The sequence below is a fragment of the Rhinoraja longicauda genome, chromosome 14 (genome assembly GCF_053455715.1).
Source record: "Rhinoraja longicauda isolate Sanriku21f chromosome 14, sRhiLon1.1, whole genome shotgun sequence".
Lineage (NCBI taxonomy): Eukaryota > Metazoa > Chordata > Chondrichthyes > Rajiformes > Arhynchobatidae > Rhinoraja > Rhinoraja longicauda.
Window position 1 is genome coordinate 41,320,688 of NC_135966.1, and position 13,300 is coordinate 41,333,987.

General features: G+C 43.6%; 1 protein-coding gene across 1 annotated transcript in view; it reads right to left on the reverse strand.

Moving 5' to 3' along the window:
- The window catches only part of LOC144600221 (protocadherin Fat 1-like), a 119,849-nt gene extending 112,270 nt beyond the window's left edge, over nucleotides 1–7,579 (reverse strand). The window contains exons 1-2 of the mRNA XM_078411753.1: nucleotides 4,354–7,579; nucleotides 1,901–2,215 (exon numbers count right to left, since the gene is read on the reverse strand). Of these exons, the coding sequence (XP_078267879.1) occupies nucleotides 1,901–2,215; nucleotides 4,354–7,579 (3,541 nt within the window). The remainder of the gene's footprint in view (nucleotides 1–1,900; nucleotides 2,216–4,353) is intronic.
- Between the last annotated feature and the right edge of the window lie 5,721 nt (nucleotides 7,580–13,300).

The following is a 13,300-nucleotide window of genomic DNA, read 5'->3' on the forward strand; positions in this document are numbered from 1 at the left end:
GTTGAATCATTGCTTCATCTGGAAGAAATATTTGGGTTCCAACAGGAAAGAAAAGAGCTAAACTGGCAGAAGGTGAATCTCCTTCAATTGCTGATCTGTGAGAAGGGTAGTGGGATAAGAAAATAACTGCAGATGCTGGTACAAATCGATTTATTCACAAAATGCTGGAGTAACTCAGCAGGTCAGGCAGCATCTCGGGAGAGAAGGAATGGGTGACGTTTCGGGTCGAAGGGTAGTTTAGTTTAGTTTAGTTTAGAGATATAGTGCGGAAACAGGCCCTTCGGACCACCGAGTCTGCGCCTACCAGCGATACCCGTACACTCGTGACAATTTTACAATTTTCATCGAAGCCAAATTAACCTACAAACCCTGTACGTCTTTGGAGTGTGGAAGAAACGGGAGCACCCGGGCAAAACCCCTGCAGTCACGGGGAGAACGTACAAACTTCGCAAGGACAGCACCCATAGTCAGGATCAAACCCGGGTCTCTGGCGCTGTAAGGCTGAAACTCTACCGCTGCGCCAACTTCGTGTTGCGGAAGTCAGAAAAAAACTGAGTAAGCTAGAGTATCATGGAGGAAAGTTCCCTATGGAATGCTGAAAGGCAAGTAGAGGAAAGATATGTCCAGAAGTGTTATCACATCGAAGCTGGCAGGATTCATACAGATCTATTGAGTCTGCTTGGTTTTTACTTCAGGTTTTCAGGATCTGTAATATTGTGCTTCTCTACTTTATATCTCATTGTTCTAACACTGTTTTTCTTTAATCTCTTCCTGGTTTGTCTTCTATATACACCTACTCTGCACAAATCACCTTACTCATCTCAGCACCAACCCGAGTCTCATTCAGTATCTCTCGGTCTCTTCTATCACAGGCATCCTCTTCATTGTTCTCCGCTCCTCGCCCTTCCCTGTCGTGCAAAATGTATTTGATCTGTAACTATTACCAGTTCTTCATAAAAGACCACTGAACTGAATGTTAAAACTTTTTCTCTCTCTACAGATACTGGTTGACTTGGTTAACCTCATCAGTATTCTGTTTTATTTCAGATTTCCTACTTCTACAGCTCTAGAAACAAGTAATTTCTCAATTTTACCAAAATAATCTACATTTCAAATAGAATTAGTCATCTTCTGGTGCTGTTGAACTGAATTTTGCACCTATATTAGTATCGGTTTTGCATTTGCTTGAGGAATAATATTCTCTGGCCTGTTAATGCAACTGAGGAAAATTTGTCTACAATTCAAGATAAGCATGTCTAAAACCAGAAATAAATCCCCCTGAAGCAGCACTAACCTAAAGACATATTAAAAGGAATAATACTTCCAACGGATAAAAGTAATTTGCAGCAGAATGACGAGAACTATTGTAAATCTCGCTCACTGGAATTTCCACTACCGCTACTGTGCATATATGTATATATTATATGTTTTACTATTCCATCACATGCACTCTGGTTAAGATGCTAACTGCATTTCGTTGTCTCTGTACTTGTACACTGCACAATGACAATAAAGTTTGTATTGTATTGTATTGTATAAATAGAAAGCAATGCTATCCAAGAAAACAAAACTATCCATTCAGAATCCACCATTAAAGATATTAGTGCACAACCCTAATCTAAACAGATGCTTAATGCTGAAAGCATTATCCAGATTCCTCCTAACACAAATTATGAATTATTATACAGTGAAAAAAGTCCAATAATTATGTTTTCATGCATTCATATTTTGTCTACAAGGCTCTAGTTTGTGAAAATGGCAACAAATCTGATCTTCCCACCTCTTGAGGCTAAATTGATAAATCATTTCCAGTAATTCTGCACAGAACAGTAAATAGCCAATCACACAAACAAACTTGAGGACAAACATATACAGAAGGATCCAGACAATATTAACATACCTGTCTTTGGATCAATAGCGAAGAATCCTCTTGGGTTTTCACTGCTGATCCTGAAGGTCAGCTGGCCCTGTGAGCTCGAATCAGGGTCATCGGCTTCAATTCGAAGGACGGACATATCTATGGGGGAGTTTTCGATGATTGAGCTGTAGTAAACAGGTTCCGTGGTCTGAGGCGGATTATCATTGACGTCTATAATCTTGATGAAGACCTCAGTTGAAGTTGCCAGTGGAATAACCCCTAAATCCGTGGCAAGAACTGTCAGCCAGTAGTGGGGATATCGTTCACGGTCAAGGGACTCTGCAGTCTTTATTACTCCTGCAATCAGACGAAGCAGATTATGTTTACAGACTGACTTCACTCCGATCATGTGACTCTCCACCTTATTTTATTTTGTTTTCTTTGTCCCAATGAACAGATTCTGGCATTAAGTAGTGTAGTTTACTGATATTGCATGGAAACAGGCCCTTCGGCCCATCGGGTCCGTGCCGACCATTAATCACCCATTCATACTTGTTCTAAGTTATCCCATTTTCGCATCCATTCCCTACACACAAGGGGCAATTGACAGAAGCCACTTAACCTGCACACCTTTGAGATGTGGGAGGAAACCGGAGCACCTGGGGGTAACCCATGCAGTCACAGGGAGAACGTGCAAACTCCACACAGACAGCACCCGAGGTCAAGATCGAACCTCGGTCTCTAGCGCTGTGAGGCAGCAGTGCTACCTGTTGGCCTGGCTGTGCCGCCCACAATTAGTGAATAATTTTGATCCAATGTGTTGGGTGTGAAATCCATCAGGTCAGGTACATTATTGGCTTTACTTTCCATCTGATTGATCAGATGAGTAATTCTGAGCAGGATGTAAATTCACTTGTATAGCCATTCCCATATGGTAAGCTGTTCCAGAAGGTTAGAACACATGAAATCCAAAAAGGATATAGAATTGGAGACACAAAGTGCTGGAGTGGCTCAGTGGGTCAGGCAGCATCTCTGGATGACATGGATAGACCCATTTCAAGTTGGAACCCTCTTCAGACTGATTGCAGTAGAGGGGGGGAAAGTTGGAAGAAAGCTGGGGGTGGGTCGAAACCTGGTGAGTGATAGGTGATACAAGGGGGTTGATAGGCAGATGGGTGGATAAACAACAGGGAAAAGCACGCCAACATTTTTTGGAGGTAAATTTATGCTATATTGCGATTTTATGGTATCCCCTGATTGGGCATTGACACTAAATACAACCAGTGTTTTACGCGCTGAATAAGATTAAAATCTACTTTTAAACCAAAATACTTCAGGTATGCCTGAGATTTTAATTTTGCATATGCATTAGATTGACGATCATCAAACTATGCAGCAATTCTTGATGGCAATGTTTTTGATATCTTTTGACACCTCCCTACCGTCAGTTCTTTCAAACCACAAATCAATCCGACATATTTTCATAGGCTTTAAAACACAGAAATTAGAAGCCACCGAGATTTCTTGCCTTATGAGGTCGTGGCGTGTTCCTCCTTAAAGCATGCTCGGTAAAGTGAAACCATTGATGAACTTAAGCAAAAATCAAACTACTGCAGTTCCTTCCTCCAGCTGTTTGTTTTTAACTCAGGATTCCAGCATCTTTAATGTGTAGGAAGGAACTGCAGATGCCTGTTTACACCGAAGATTGATACAAAATACTGGAGTAACTCAATGGGACAGGCAGCATCTCTGGAAATGTCACCCATTCCATCTATCCAGAAATGCTTCCTGTCTCGCTGAGTTACTCCAGCAATTTTGTCTATCTCCAGCATCTTTAATCTCTTGTGACTCCATTTTATAAACCTATCTCATCTGCCAATTATATACTTCACAAGATATTACATTTCCATTCCAATGGCTCCCATCAAAATTCCCACAAAGATTAATTAAGATTAACATTCCAACTCTGAAATAGCTTTGCAGGGCCAATCAGGAACATTGTTCGAGATGCCACACAATTGTTTTATTTTTGTCTGAATCACTTAAGATTAACATCAAGTTCTCTTTAATTTCGCTTCTAATGTTAGTTGAACCTCCATTGCAGTTGGTTGAGAAAACTTGAATAGCAAATGTTAATTCCAGATAACAATTTACAATCCTTCAATTCAATTTGTAAAGTGCCAATATATTTTATGGGAACCACAGAAATCTCTTGCATAACTAGTAGTGGTGTGTCTCACCTTAAGTATTGCTGAGTGAAAAGAACCATTTATAACCTTATGTCATCTGATAATTCCTTCTCTCGAACATTCAATAATTTCCATTATTCAAATGAGCTTTTCACAGATTACTATATTACTATAAAATTATAAGATATATATAAGATTACTATAAAATGAGGTCATTTTGACATTCACCGCACGTAATTGAAATTATTATTTGGGAAAATTAAGGGGTTGTCTGTTCTTGTTGAACATTCCTGCTTACATTCCTACCTGTTTCTCCGTTTATCGTGAAAATACCAAGGCCTGTTCCGCCGGTGATCAAATATCGGATCTCGCCGTCCTTCCCTTTGTCTTCGTCTTGCGCTGTGAGCCTCGTCACCGAAGTCCCCACACGCACTCCTTCACTGACTGCATCTTTGAACACAATGGAAGCGAAGTGCGGCCGATGAAGGTTTTCATTGACGTCAGTCACCTCGATTTCCACGTAGCAAGTGGAGCTGAGAGAATACGGTTTTCCGTCATCGGCAGCATGAGCCGTGAGATTATAGAAGCGATTGGTTTCAAAGTCTAGTTGCTTGTTGATGCGGATTGCTCCCACGCGTTTGTCCACACGGAAAGTGTTCTCTCTTGTGATCAGGCTGTAGTGCACGTCACCTCCCTCTCCTAGATCCGGATCAAAGGCCTCCAGCCACACTATGACTGTCCCCACTGGTATATCTTCAGGGACTCTCACCCTGTAGAAAGATGGGACAAACTCCGGAGGATTATCATTGACATCTTTCAGGACCACTGTTAGCTCGGTGGTTGAGAAGAGTTGGGGTTCCAAACGAGACTGATCTCTGGCTTCGATCTTCAAAACATAAACTGGGTGATGCTCCCGATCTAATTCACCATTGACATACACAACACCCGAGGCTTTGTCAATGGAAAATGTCTTGGTGTCAGTCAAGAGTGAATATTTTATTTCTCCATTGTCTCCCAGATCACTATCTTTAGCCTTCAGTTGGGCTACAATTCGTCCAACCTCAATGTTTTCAGGAACTATGGCTGAATAACTATCCTGTAAAAATATCGGTTTGTTGTCATTTGCATCCAGCACATGCACTGTCAATAGTCTCCAAGAAGATTTCTGAGGCCTTCCTAGATCATATATCGAAATGTTTAAAGTATAAAGAGTTGTTGTTTCATAATCCAAGGGTAACACAACCTTCAGATCCCCAGTCTCCATCTCTGCAATGAAGCAACTGTCATCGTTCCCATCCGTGATCACATAGAGCAGCTTACCGTTGAAACCAGAGTCAGGGTCAGTCGCGTGAATTTTCAAGATGATCGAAGAGACTGGGATGTCCTCTCTGACATCAATGGAGTTTGGAATGTTGACGTCAAACTGTGGGGTGTGTGCATTGACAATGTGGACATAGGAGAAGGAATCATCCTCAAGTGGTTGATGATGCGCTTTTACTGAAAGTAGGAGGGTCTCGGCCAGCAGTTTAATTGCTCCAGTGTCTTCACAATGCATGCTGACCATGTTCGAGTCATCCGTAAGTGTGAGGTTAACATCAATAGTAGAGGCATAGTTCTCCCCATCTGTGGCTGTGATCTTAAGATTAAAGTGCAGCACACTGGCTGGACTGTACGACAACGGATGCTTCAACAATAGTGCTCCAGAAAACGGATTGAGATCAAAGAAGTCCAGTTCATTACCAGACAACAGGTGGTATTTAATCCCTTGGAGTTCATCTGCATCGACCGCCGAGACAGTGGTGATGAGGTGCCCAACAGGAAGATGTATTGAAACATTGCCCTGGCAATTGTTCTTCTCAAATAGTGGCTCGTTGTCATTCAGGTTCTTCAAGTAAATTGTGACAGGGACTTCCATTTCGTAGTCATATGGTGAACCCCAATCAGAGGCCCAAACTCGTAGATGGTAAACCCGCTGCATGAGTTCATAATCCAGCTCCTCAGATGTCACGACGGTCCCTGTAAAAGGATGAATGTTGAATGGAATAGGAGCCACGTTGGCGATGCTGTACGTCACGTAGCCATTTTCCCCTTGGTCTTTGTCAGTTGCATTGACTGTTAAGATACTTGTTCCAATTGGAACATTTTCATCAATATTCCCCTGGTACGAAGACGCTATAAACTCTGGAACATTATTATTGCTGTCCATGAGATCAATAAGAACTCTTGTTGAGATTTGGCCAACACTGGTCTTCACTTTCAATTCAAAATGGGACTGTTCCAAAAAGTTCATTGGGCCTGCAGTGGTAATGAGGCCGGTGCGAGGATTGATCCTAAAGTTTGTACTGCCGTGGCTGTGTTCCAAATTATATACTTGATTTGGAAGTTTAGGATGAGCTTTAACCATGACAACAGGGCTATTTGAAGGTGCAAACTCACATAATTTAACTTCATAGAGGTCTTTCTCAAACTTTAATTCTGCTGGCTGTTTTGATGGTACATGAATGACCTTTACTGGTGAATAGTTAGTTGGGTTACGTTTGCTTCTTGCATGTAGAGACAAATTATAGCCAAGGGAATTGCTCGCCCAGTTGGCCTCATTGTTATAAATTAGCTTAAACTCCCTACTGCCATGGTACACGGGGACCACACGGAAATGATGTGATGAGTCCCCATCCACAATATCCACTTGTTCGACTCCTTCTTCTGCCGTGATGATAGCACATGTGGCATAGTGGTCAGATTCAGGAGGAATCAGGCGCATTGAGAGTATACCAGGTACCCTGGTACCAGCCTGCTCTACACTGACGGCCAACCTTGCCACGCTACCAATCCCACTTCTCCCATGCAGCTTCATCATGCGGTCGACTGCCAAAATCTGCAGGTTATATTGGTTCAGGGTTGTGTAATTTAGGCGACTTGCCAGTGTGACAATTCCACTGGTGGGATTAACAGCAAAGACTTCAGTCCTATCTTTGAAGGCGTAATAAAACTCTGCATTGCTTCCAACATCGGCATCTGTTGCTGTGACTCTGGCAACACTTGATCTCAATGGAGCATCCTCTGGTATGGAGACAATATACGACAGCGGGGAGAAAAGAGGACGCAAGTCATTTCTGTCAAGGATTTGGATCGTCATCTTGGTCCAGGCTTCATGGTTGAATGTTTTTTCAGTTGCTTGAACTGTCAAAACATAATGATCCTTCACTTCTCTGTTTAGAACGGCCATATTTGTGCTTCTGGTCCTGATGCGTAAGAAGCAGAAATCACCCACCGAGTATTCCTCAGCTTTGAAAATGTTTGCAATGTCACCAGAAACAATTTTATATCTAATATCCCTCACGGCCTCCGTAACCCGAATGCCCATTTTGATGCTGCTTTCCACATAGGTCTTCGGGGAGGAATTTTCATAGATGGTAGCGTTGTAAACATGATGGGTGAATTGGAAAGGCAGGGCATGCGGTTTCTCCAGATTCACTTTGGAAATAGAAACCACCACCAAAAGGACTGCAAGTCGTAAGCTCTCTGCCGCCATGGTTCATCACATTGGTGTGCTACTGAAAATCTGTAAATACAATGGAAAGTGATTAGCTCCTTGGCATCACAAGCTCCTAATACAATATAACTCTGATAATCCAGCACTTTAGAGGTGCCAGAGCAGCAGATGTTCTGGATGTTAGATGTTACTGTTATTAATACCCAAACACACTCATGCTTTTCATTTCATGCTTTTTTAACGTGTTACACGGTGGTACAAAACATTGTCCAGTAGAGTGAAAGAATGATACGGTGTGGAAACAGGCCCTACAGCTCAACATGCCCACACCGACCAGCATGTCCCATCTATATGAGTCCCACCTGCCTGCGTTTGGCCCATTTCCCTCTAAACCAGTCCTGCCCATGTACATGTCTAAATGTTTCTTAAACGTTGCAATACCACCTACCTCAACTCTCTCCTTCCTTTACATCGACCATCCTCTGTGTGAAAGTCACCCCTCAGGTTCCTATTAAATCTTTCCCCCCTCACCTTAAAACCTGTGGCCCCTGGTTCTCGATTTCCCTACTGTGGGCAAGAGACTCTGTGCGTCTACCCAATCTATTCCTCTTATGATTTCGTAAAAGTCTAAATTCAGCAAACTCTGAGTTTAAAGGAAGTAAAGAGCCTGTCCCACTTAGGCAATTTTAAGGCGACTGCCAGTGACTAGGCTGTCGCCGAACGTTTGCCGGGGTGTCGCGGGCATGATCATGAGGAGTCTTCAATGAATCGTAGCGGATCTCGGCGCGTCGCGGAAAAAAATTCCAGATAGAAATCTCTCGGTGACAGCTGGCTTGTCGCCAGGTATCGTAGCTTATTGCGGGCGCTGTCGCATGCTGTCCCCAGGTTTGCTAGGTTGTCGCAGATGCATTTAGAAGCACTTAATATTAAATTAAGAAAAGGCATTTGAAGATACCAGAAGATAGTTTTGTTTAACCAATTTATTTACCGTCAGGACATTTGACAGGTAGATTGGAGGCGACAGTTTGACGGTCAGGTAAGCGTGGGAATTTTGCGATGTTTCCGAAGACGGTGTAATCTCTTAGCCAGGTGCTAGTTTCACAAAAAAAGTAACTTGTATCGACCTGACTCAGCATTGTCTTGGTCATTGTCGTAGGGTAGAAGAACATTTTGGCGATCTGCTATGACTTTGACAGTCGCCGGAAGTCGCCTTATAAATCGCATAACTGGGACAGGCCCTTAAGAAATACACAAGCTCCGGAGACTGAGTTCCAGCCACTCATATTCCTGACCAAGCAGCATCTGGACACCAACCCCCTACTCTGGCCGCCCACATACCCAGCCCACCCTCCGGCCTCTGGCCCTGGCTGCAGTCGACGCCCTCGAACTCTGGCCCCACATCCCGCTGTGGCCCCAGACCCCAGCTCACATTCCGGACTCATGAGTCAACCGGATGCCAGGCTCCCCAACAGGATCTCCCAACAAGCAAATGCTGGATTATTGAAGTTTTACTTAGGTTTAGATAACACGTATCATGCTCATATCATGCTTGACATCATATGAACCCAGGATATTCAGATGTAATGGTGCCATTAAGGCATCCCACGTTCTCATCACACAAAATCAAGTTGACTAAAATAAGTAACATCACCTATAATAATAATAATAATAATAATGCATTTTATTTATATAGCGCTTTTCATATACTCAAAGACGCTTTACAGAGATTTAGAGAACATAGGGAATTGAATAAATAGATAAATAAGTAAATAAGTAAACGAACAGAGAAAGGAGACAGAAGGTGAGGTGACCTTCAGTGGTTGAAGGCAGTACTGAACAGGTGAGACTTCAGCGATGTTTTGAATGTGGTGAGTGTGGAGGAGTCTCTAACGGTTTGGGGTAGTTTAACGGTTTTAGGGCCTCTGGCCAACCATTCTTTCTTCTTGCCTCCAGTCAAGTCTTGCTAGAGCGTCCATAGGGTGGGAGCAGCGATGGAGAAAGCCCTGTCCCCCCAGGATCTGAGTTTGGTCCGGATGTGGGGGGATAGGAGATTGGCAGCAGCAGAGCGGAGGGTGCAGGTGGGAGTGTGCCTGTGGAGGAGGTCGGTCAGGTAGGATGGGGCCAGGTTATGGAGGGCTTTGTAAGTTATGAGGAGGATTTTGTACTGGATTCTCTGGGGGATGGGGAGCCAGTGGGAGCCAGTGGGAGCCAATAACTCATAGAGGGTCATTGTGGTGGCATCATGTGGTGCTAGGGCACAATCTTGTTCAAATATTGATCTCCATTGATATCAATTAATTTAATTAAATTCAAGGATGTGAAACCTCATATCAGTAATGGAGACCGTGATACTCTCAGATTTTCCAAAAAATGTCCTTCTGGATAGGAAACCTTTCCTTGATGTAGAATCAAGGAACTGTGGATGCCAGTTTACACAAAAGAGCACGAACTGCTGTGGGTCAGGCAGCATCTCTTCAAGAAAGATCCCAATCTGCAACACAGCACCCATCCATGTTCTTCAGAGATGCTGCCTGAACCCACTGAGTTACTCCAGCACTTTGAGAACTTTTCCGTAATGGTCCGGCTTATTCGTGAATCCAGGCCCACATCATGGATGACTCTGAGATACACTCTGTCTGTCTCTCGTGCCTACGCAAACTATGCAGCTTAGATACAATTATTGATGGTCCAACCACATCGCTGAGAGCTTTGAGTTGTTTTGCTTACCTGCCCAGGTGAGTTTATAGTCACTTTTATCCCTGCTACACTTAGCATTCTCCTCTTTTTAAGTATTTAACCAGAAGATGTAAAAACAAAGACAATTATAGCATAATGACAAGTGCTAATTTGGGGATCAGTTGGATAACAACGATAAGGGCCGCAGGTATTTCAACTATTTCTACCTGGTACATTGATGCACAGTGTGCCCTCATCTTCAATAGCAAACATTTCAGCAGGCTCTGTGATTCAGGGCTGGTTGCTACATGCTGGAAATGCAATAGCTGACCACTTCTAGCTCCAGTGTTCAACCTTGAGGTCCAATGTGCAGAAACTTTACCCTCATGCCCAAACTAAGCAGAACATGTACTGATGAGAATGGATACAATGAATCAGATTACCTTGGGCCAAATGGACTGGGTGTGATAGGACTGCTCATTATTCTTTGGCATTTATAAAGCAGTAAATCTAACTTTCAAAATGTCCCTTTCTACCATGATCGGATTCCAATGGTTTGTGACACATGATTTGATTGCTAGTTGAGGCTGACCTCCCCTTCATTCTTAGGGCCTCTGGCCAACCATTCTTTCTTCTTGCCTCCAGTCAAGTCTTGCTAGAGCGTGCATTGTTGGCAGAACTAGATGTCAACTTTGTTCCCTCCCTTTATCTTGCCAGCATAAAAAAATGATTACCATCACTCTGCCTCAGTGAATGAAAGACCAGTAAATTAAATCAATCCACAGAGTTTTTTAATAACAGCAACAACAAAAAAACATAGAACATAGAACAATACCTGAACAGTAACAAGAACAGGCCCTTCATCCCTCAAAGGTAGACACAAAATGCTGGAGTAACTCAGCGGGTCAGGCAGCATCTCTGGAGAGAAGGAATGGGTGACGTTTCGGGTCGAGACCCTTGAAGGGTGACCCGCTGAGTTACTCCAGCATTTTGTGTCTACCTTCGATTTAAACCAGCATCTGCAGTTCTTTCCTACACCTTCACCTCTCATTGCCTGTGCCGAACATGTTATCAAGATCCATAACGTATAGGAAGGAACCACAAATGCTGGTTCACACCAAAGATAGACACAAAACGCTAGAGTAACTCAGCGGGACAGGCAGCATCTCTGGAGAGATAGAATGGCTAAAGTTCCGGGTCGAGATCCTTCTTCAGACTGAAGGGTCTCAATAGACAATAGACAATAGACAATAGGTGCAGAAGTAGGCCATTCGGCCCTTCGAGCCAGCACCGTCATTCAATGTGATCATGGCTGATCATTCTCAATCAGTACCCCGTTCCTGCTTTCTCCTCATACCCCCTGACTCCGCTATCCTTAAGAGCTCTATCTAGCTCTCTCTTGAATGTATTCAGAGAATTGGCCTCCACTGCCCTCTGAGGCAGAGAATTCCACAGATTCACAACTCTCCGACTGAAAAAGTTTTTCCTCATCTCTGTTCTAAATGGCCTACCCCTTATTCTTAAACTGTGGCCCCTGGTTCTGGACTCCCCCAACATTGGGAACATGTTTCCTGCCTCTAATGTGTCCAACCCTTTAATAATCTTATACGTTTCGATAAGATCCCCTCTCATCCTTCTAAATTCCAGTGTATACAAGCCTCGTCGCTCCAGTCTTTCAACATATGACAGCCCCGCCATTCCGGGAATTAACCTAGTAAACCTACGCTGCACGCCCTCAATAGCAAGAATATCCTTCCTCAAATTTGGAGACCAAAACTGCACACAGTACTCCAGGTGCGGTCTCACTACGGCCCTGTACAACTGCAGAAGGACCTCTTTGCTCCTATACTCAACTCCTCTTGTTATGAAGGCCAACATTCCATTGGCTTTCTTCACTGCCTGCTGTACCTGCATGCTTCCTGATGTCTCGACACGAAACATCACCTATTCCTTCTCTCCAGAGATGTTGCCTGTCCCGCTGAGTTACTTCAGCATTTTGTGTCCATCTATGATATCAGGAGCATCAATTACCTATCTGCACATAACCCATATTCCTCCATTCCCTGCATATCCCTATGTCTATCCATAACTCTTTTAAACGCCACTAATATATCTGCTTCAACCACCATCCCCGGCAGTATGTTCCAGGCACTCACCACCCTCTGTTCAAAAAAGTTGACCCGCACAAATCCTTAACACTTTGCTCCTCCCACCTTCATAAGTTCATAAGTCATAGGAACAGAATTGGGCCATTTGGCCCATCGAGTCTACTCCGCTGCTTAAAGCTCTGCCCTCTAGTATTTTTTTTTCATCCTGGGAAAATGATTCGACTGGCTCCCCTATCTATTCCTCTCATAATTGTATATACTTATATCAGATCTCCCCACATCCTCCAAAATTCCAGGGGAAACAATCCAAGCGTGTATAAACTCTCCCTGGAGATTACACTCCCTAATCCAGGCATCACATCGGTAAACCTCTTCCGTTGGAAGAACTCAGCAGATCAAACAGTATATATGGAGATGAAGCCACTGAGACCCGAAACATCGACCATCACTTTGCCTCTACAGATGCTGCTTAACATATTGATTCCATCAGGATTCACTCAAAATGTCAGCATCTGCTGTTGCTTGTGTCTCTAAGGTGCTTAATAGGTTTTATGGACCAAGACCTCTCTTAATATCACCAGGATCATTCAGTTCAGGAACTCATCACACCTCAAGAGCTGAATTCTGGAGATGAGATGGCAGTCATTACCCTTTATATCCAGGCAGCATTTTACAAAGTGTGGTTCGGTGGTGCAGGGGTAGAGTTGCTGCCTTACAGCACCAGAGACCCGGGTTTGATCCTGCCTATGGGTGCTGTCCGTACAGAGTTTATGTTCTCCCATGACCTACGTGGGTTTTCTCCAGGATCCTCCCAGGATCCTCCCACACTCCAAAGGCGTACAGGTTTGTAAGTTAATTGGCTTGATATAATTGCAAAATTGTTCCTAGTGTGTGTAGGTTTGTGTTAGTGTGCAGGGATCGCAGGTCGGCATGGACTCGGTGGGTCGAAGGGCCTGTTCCCATGCTGTATCTCTAA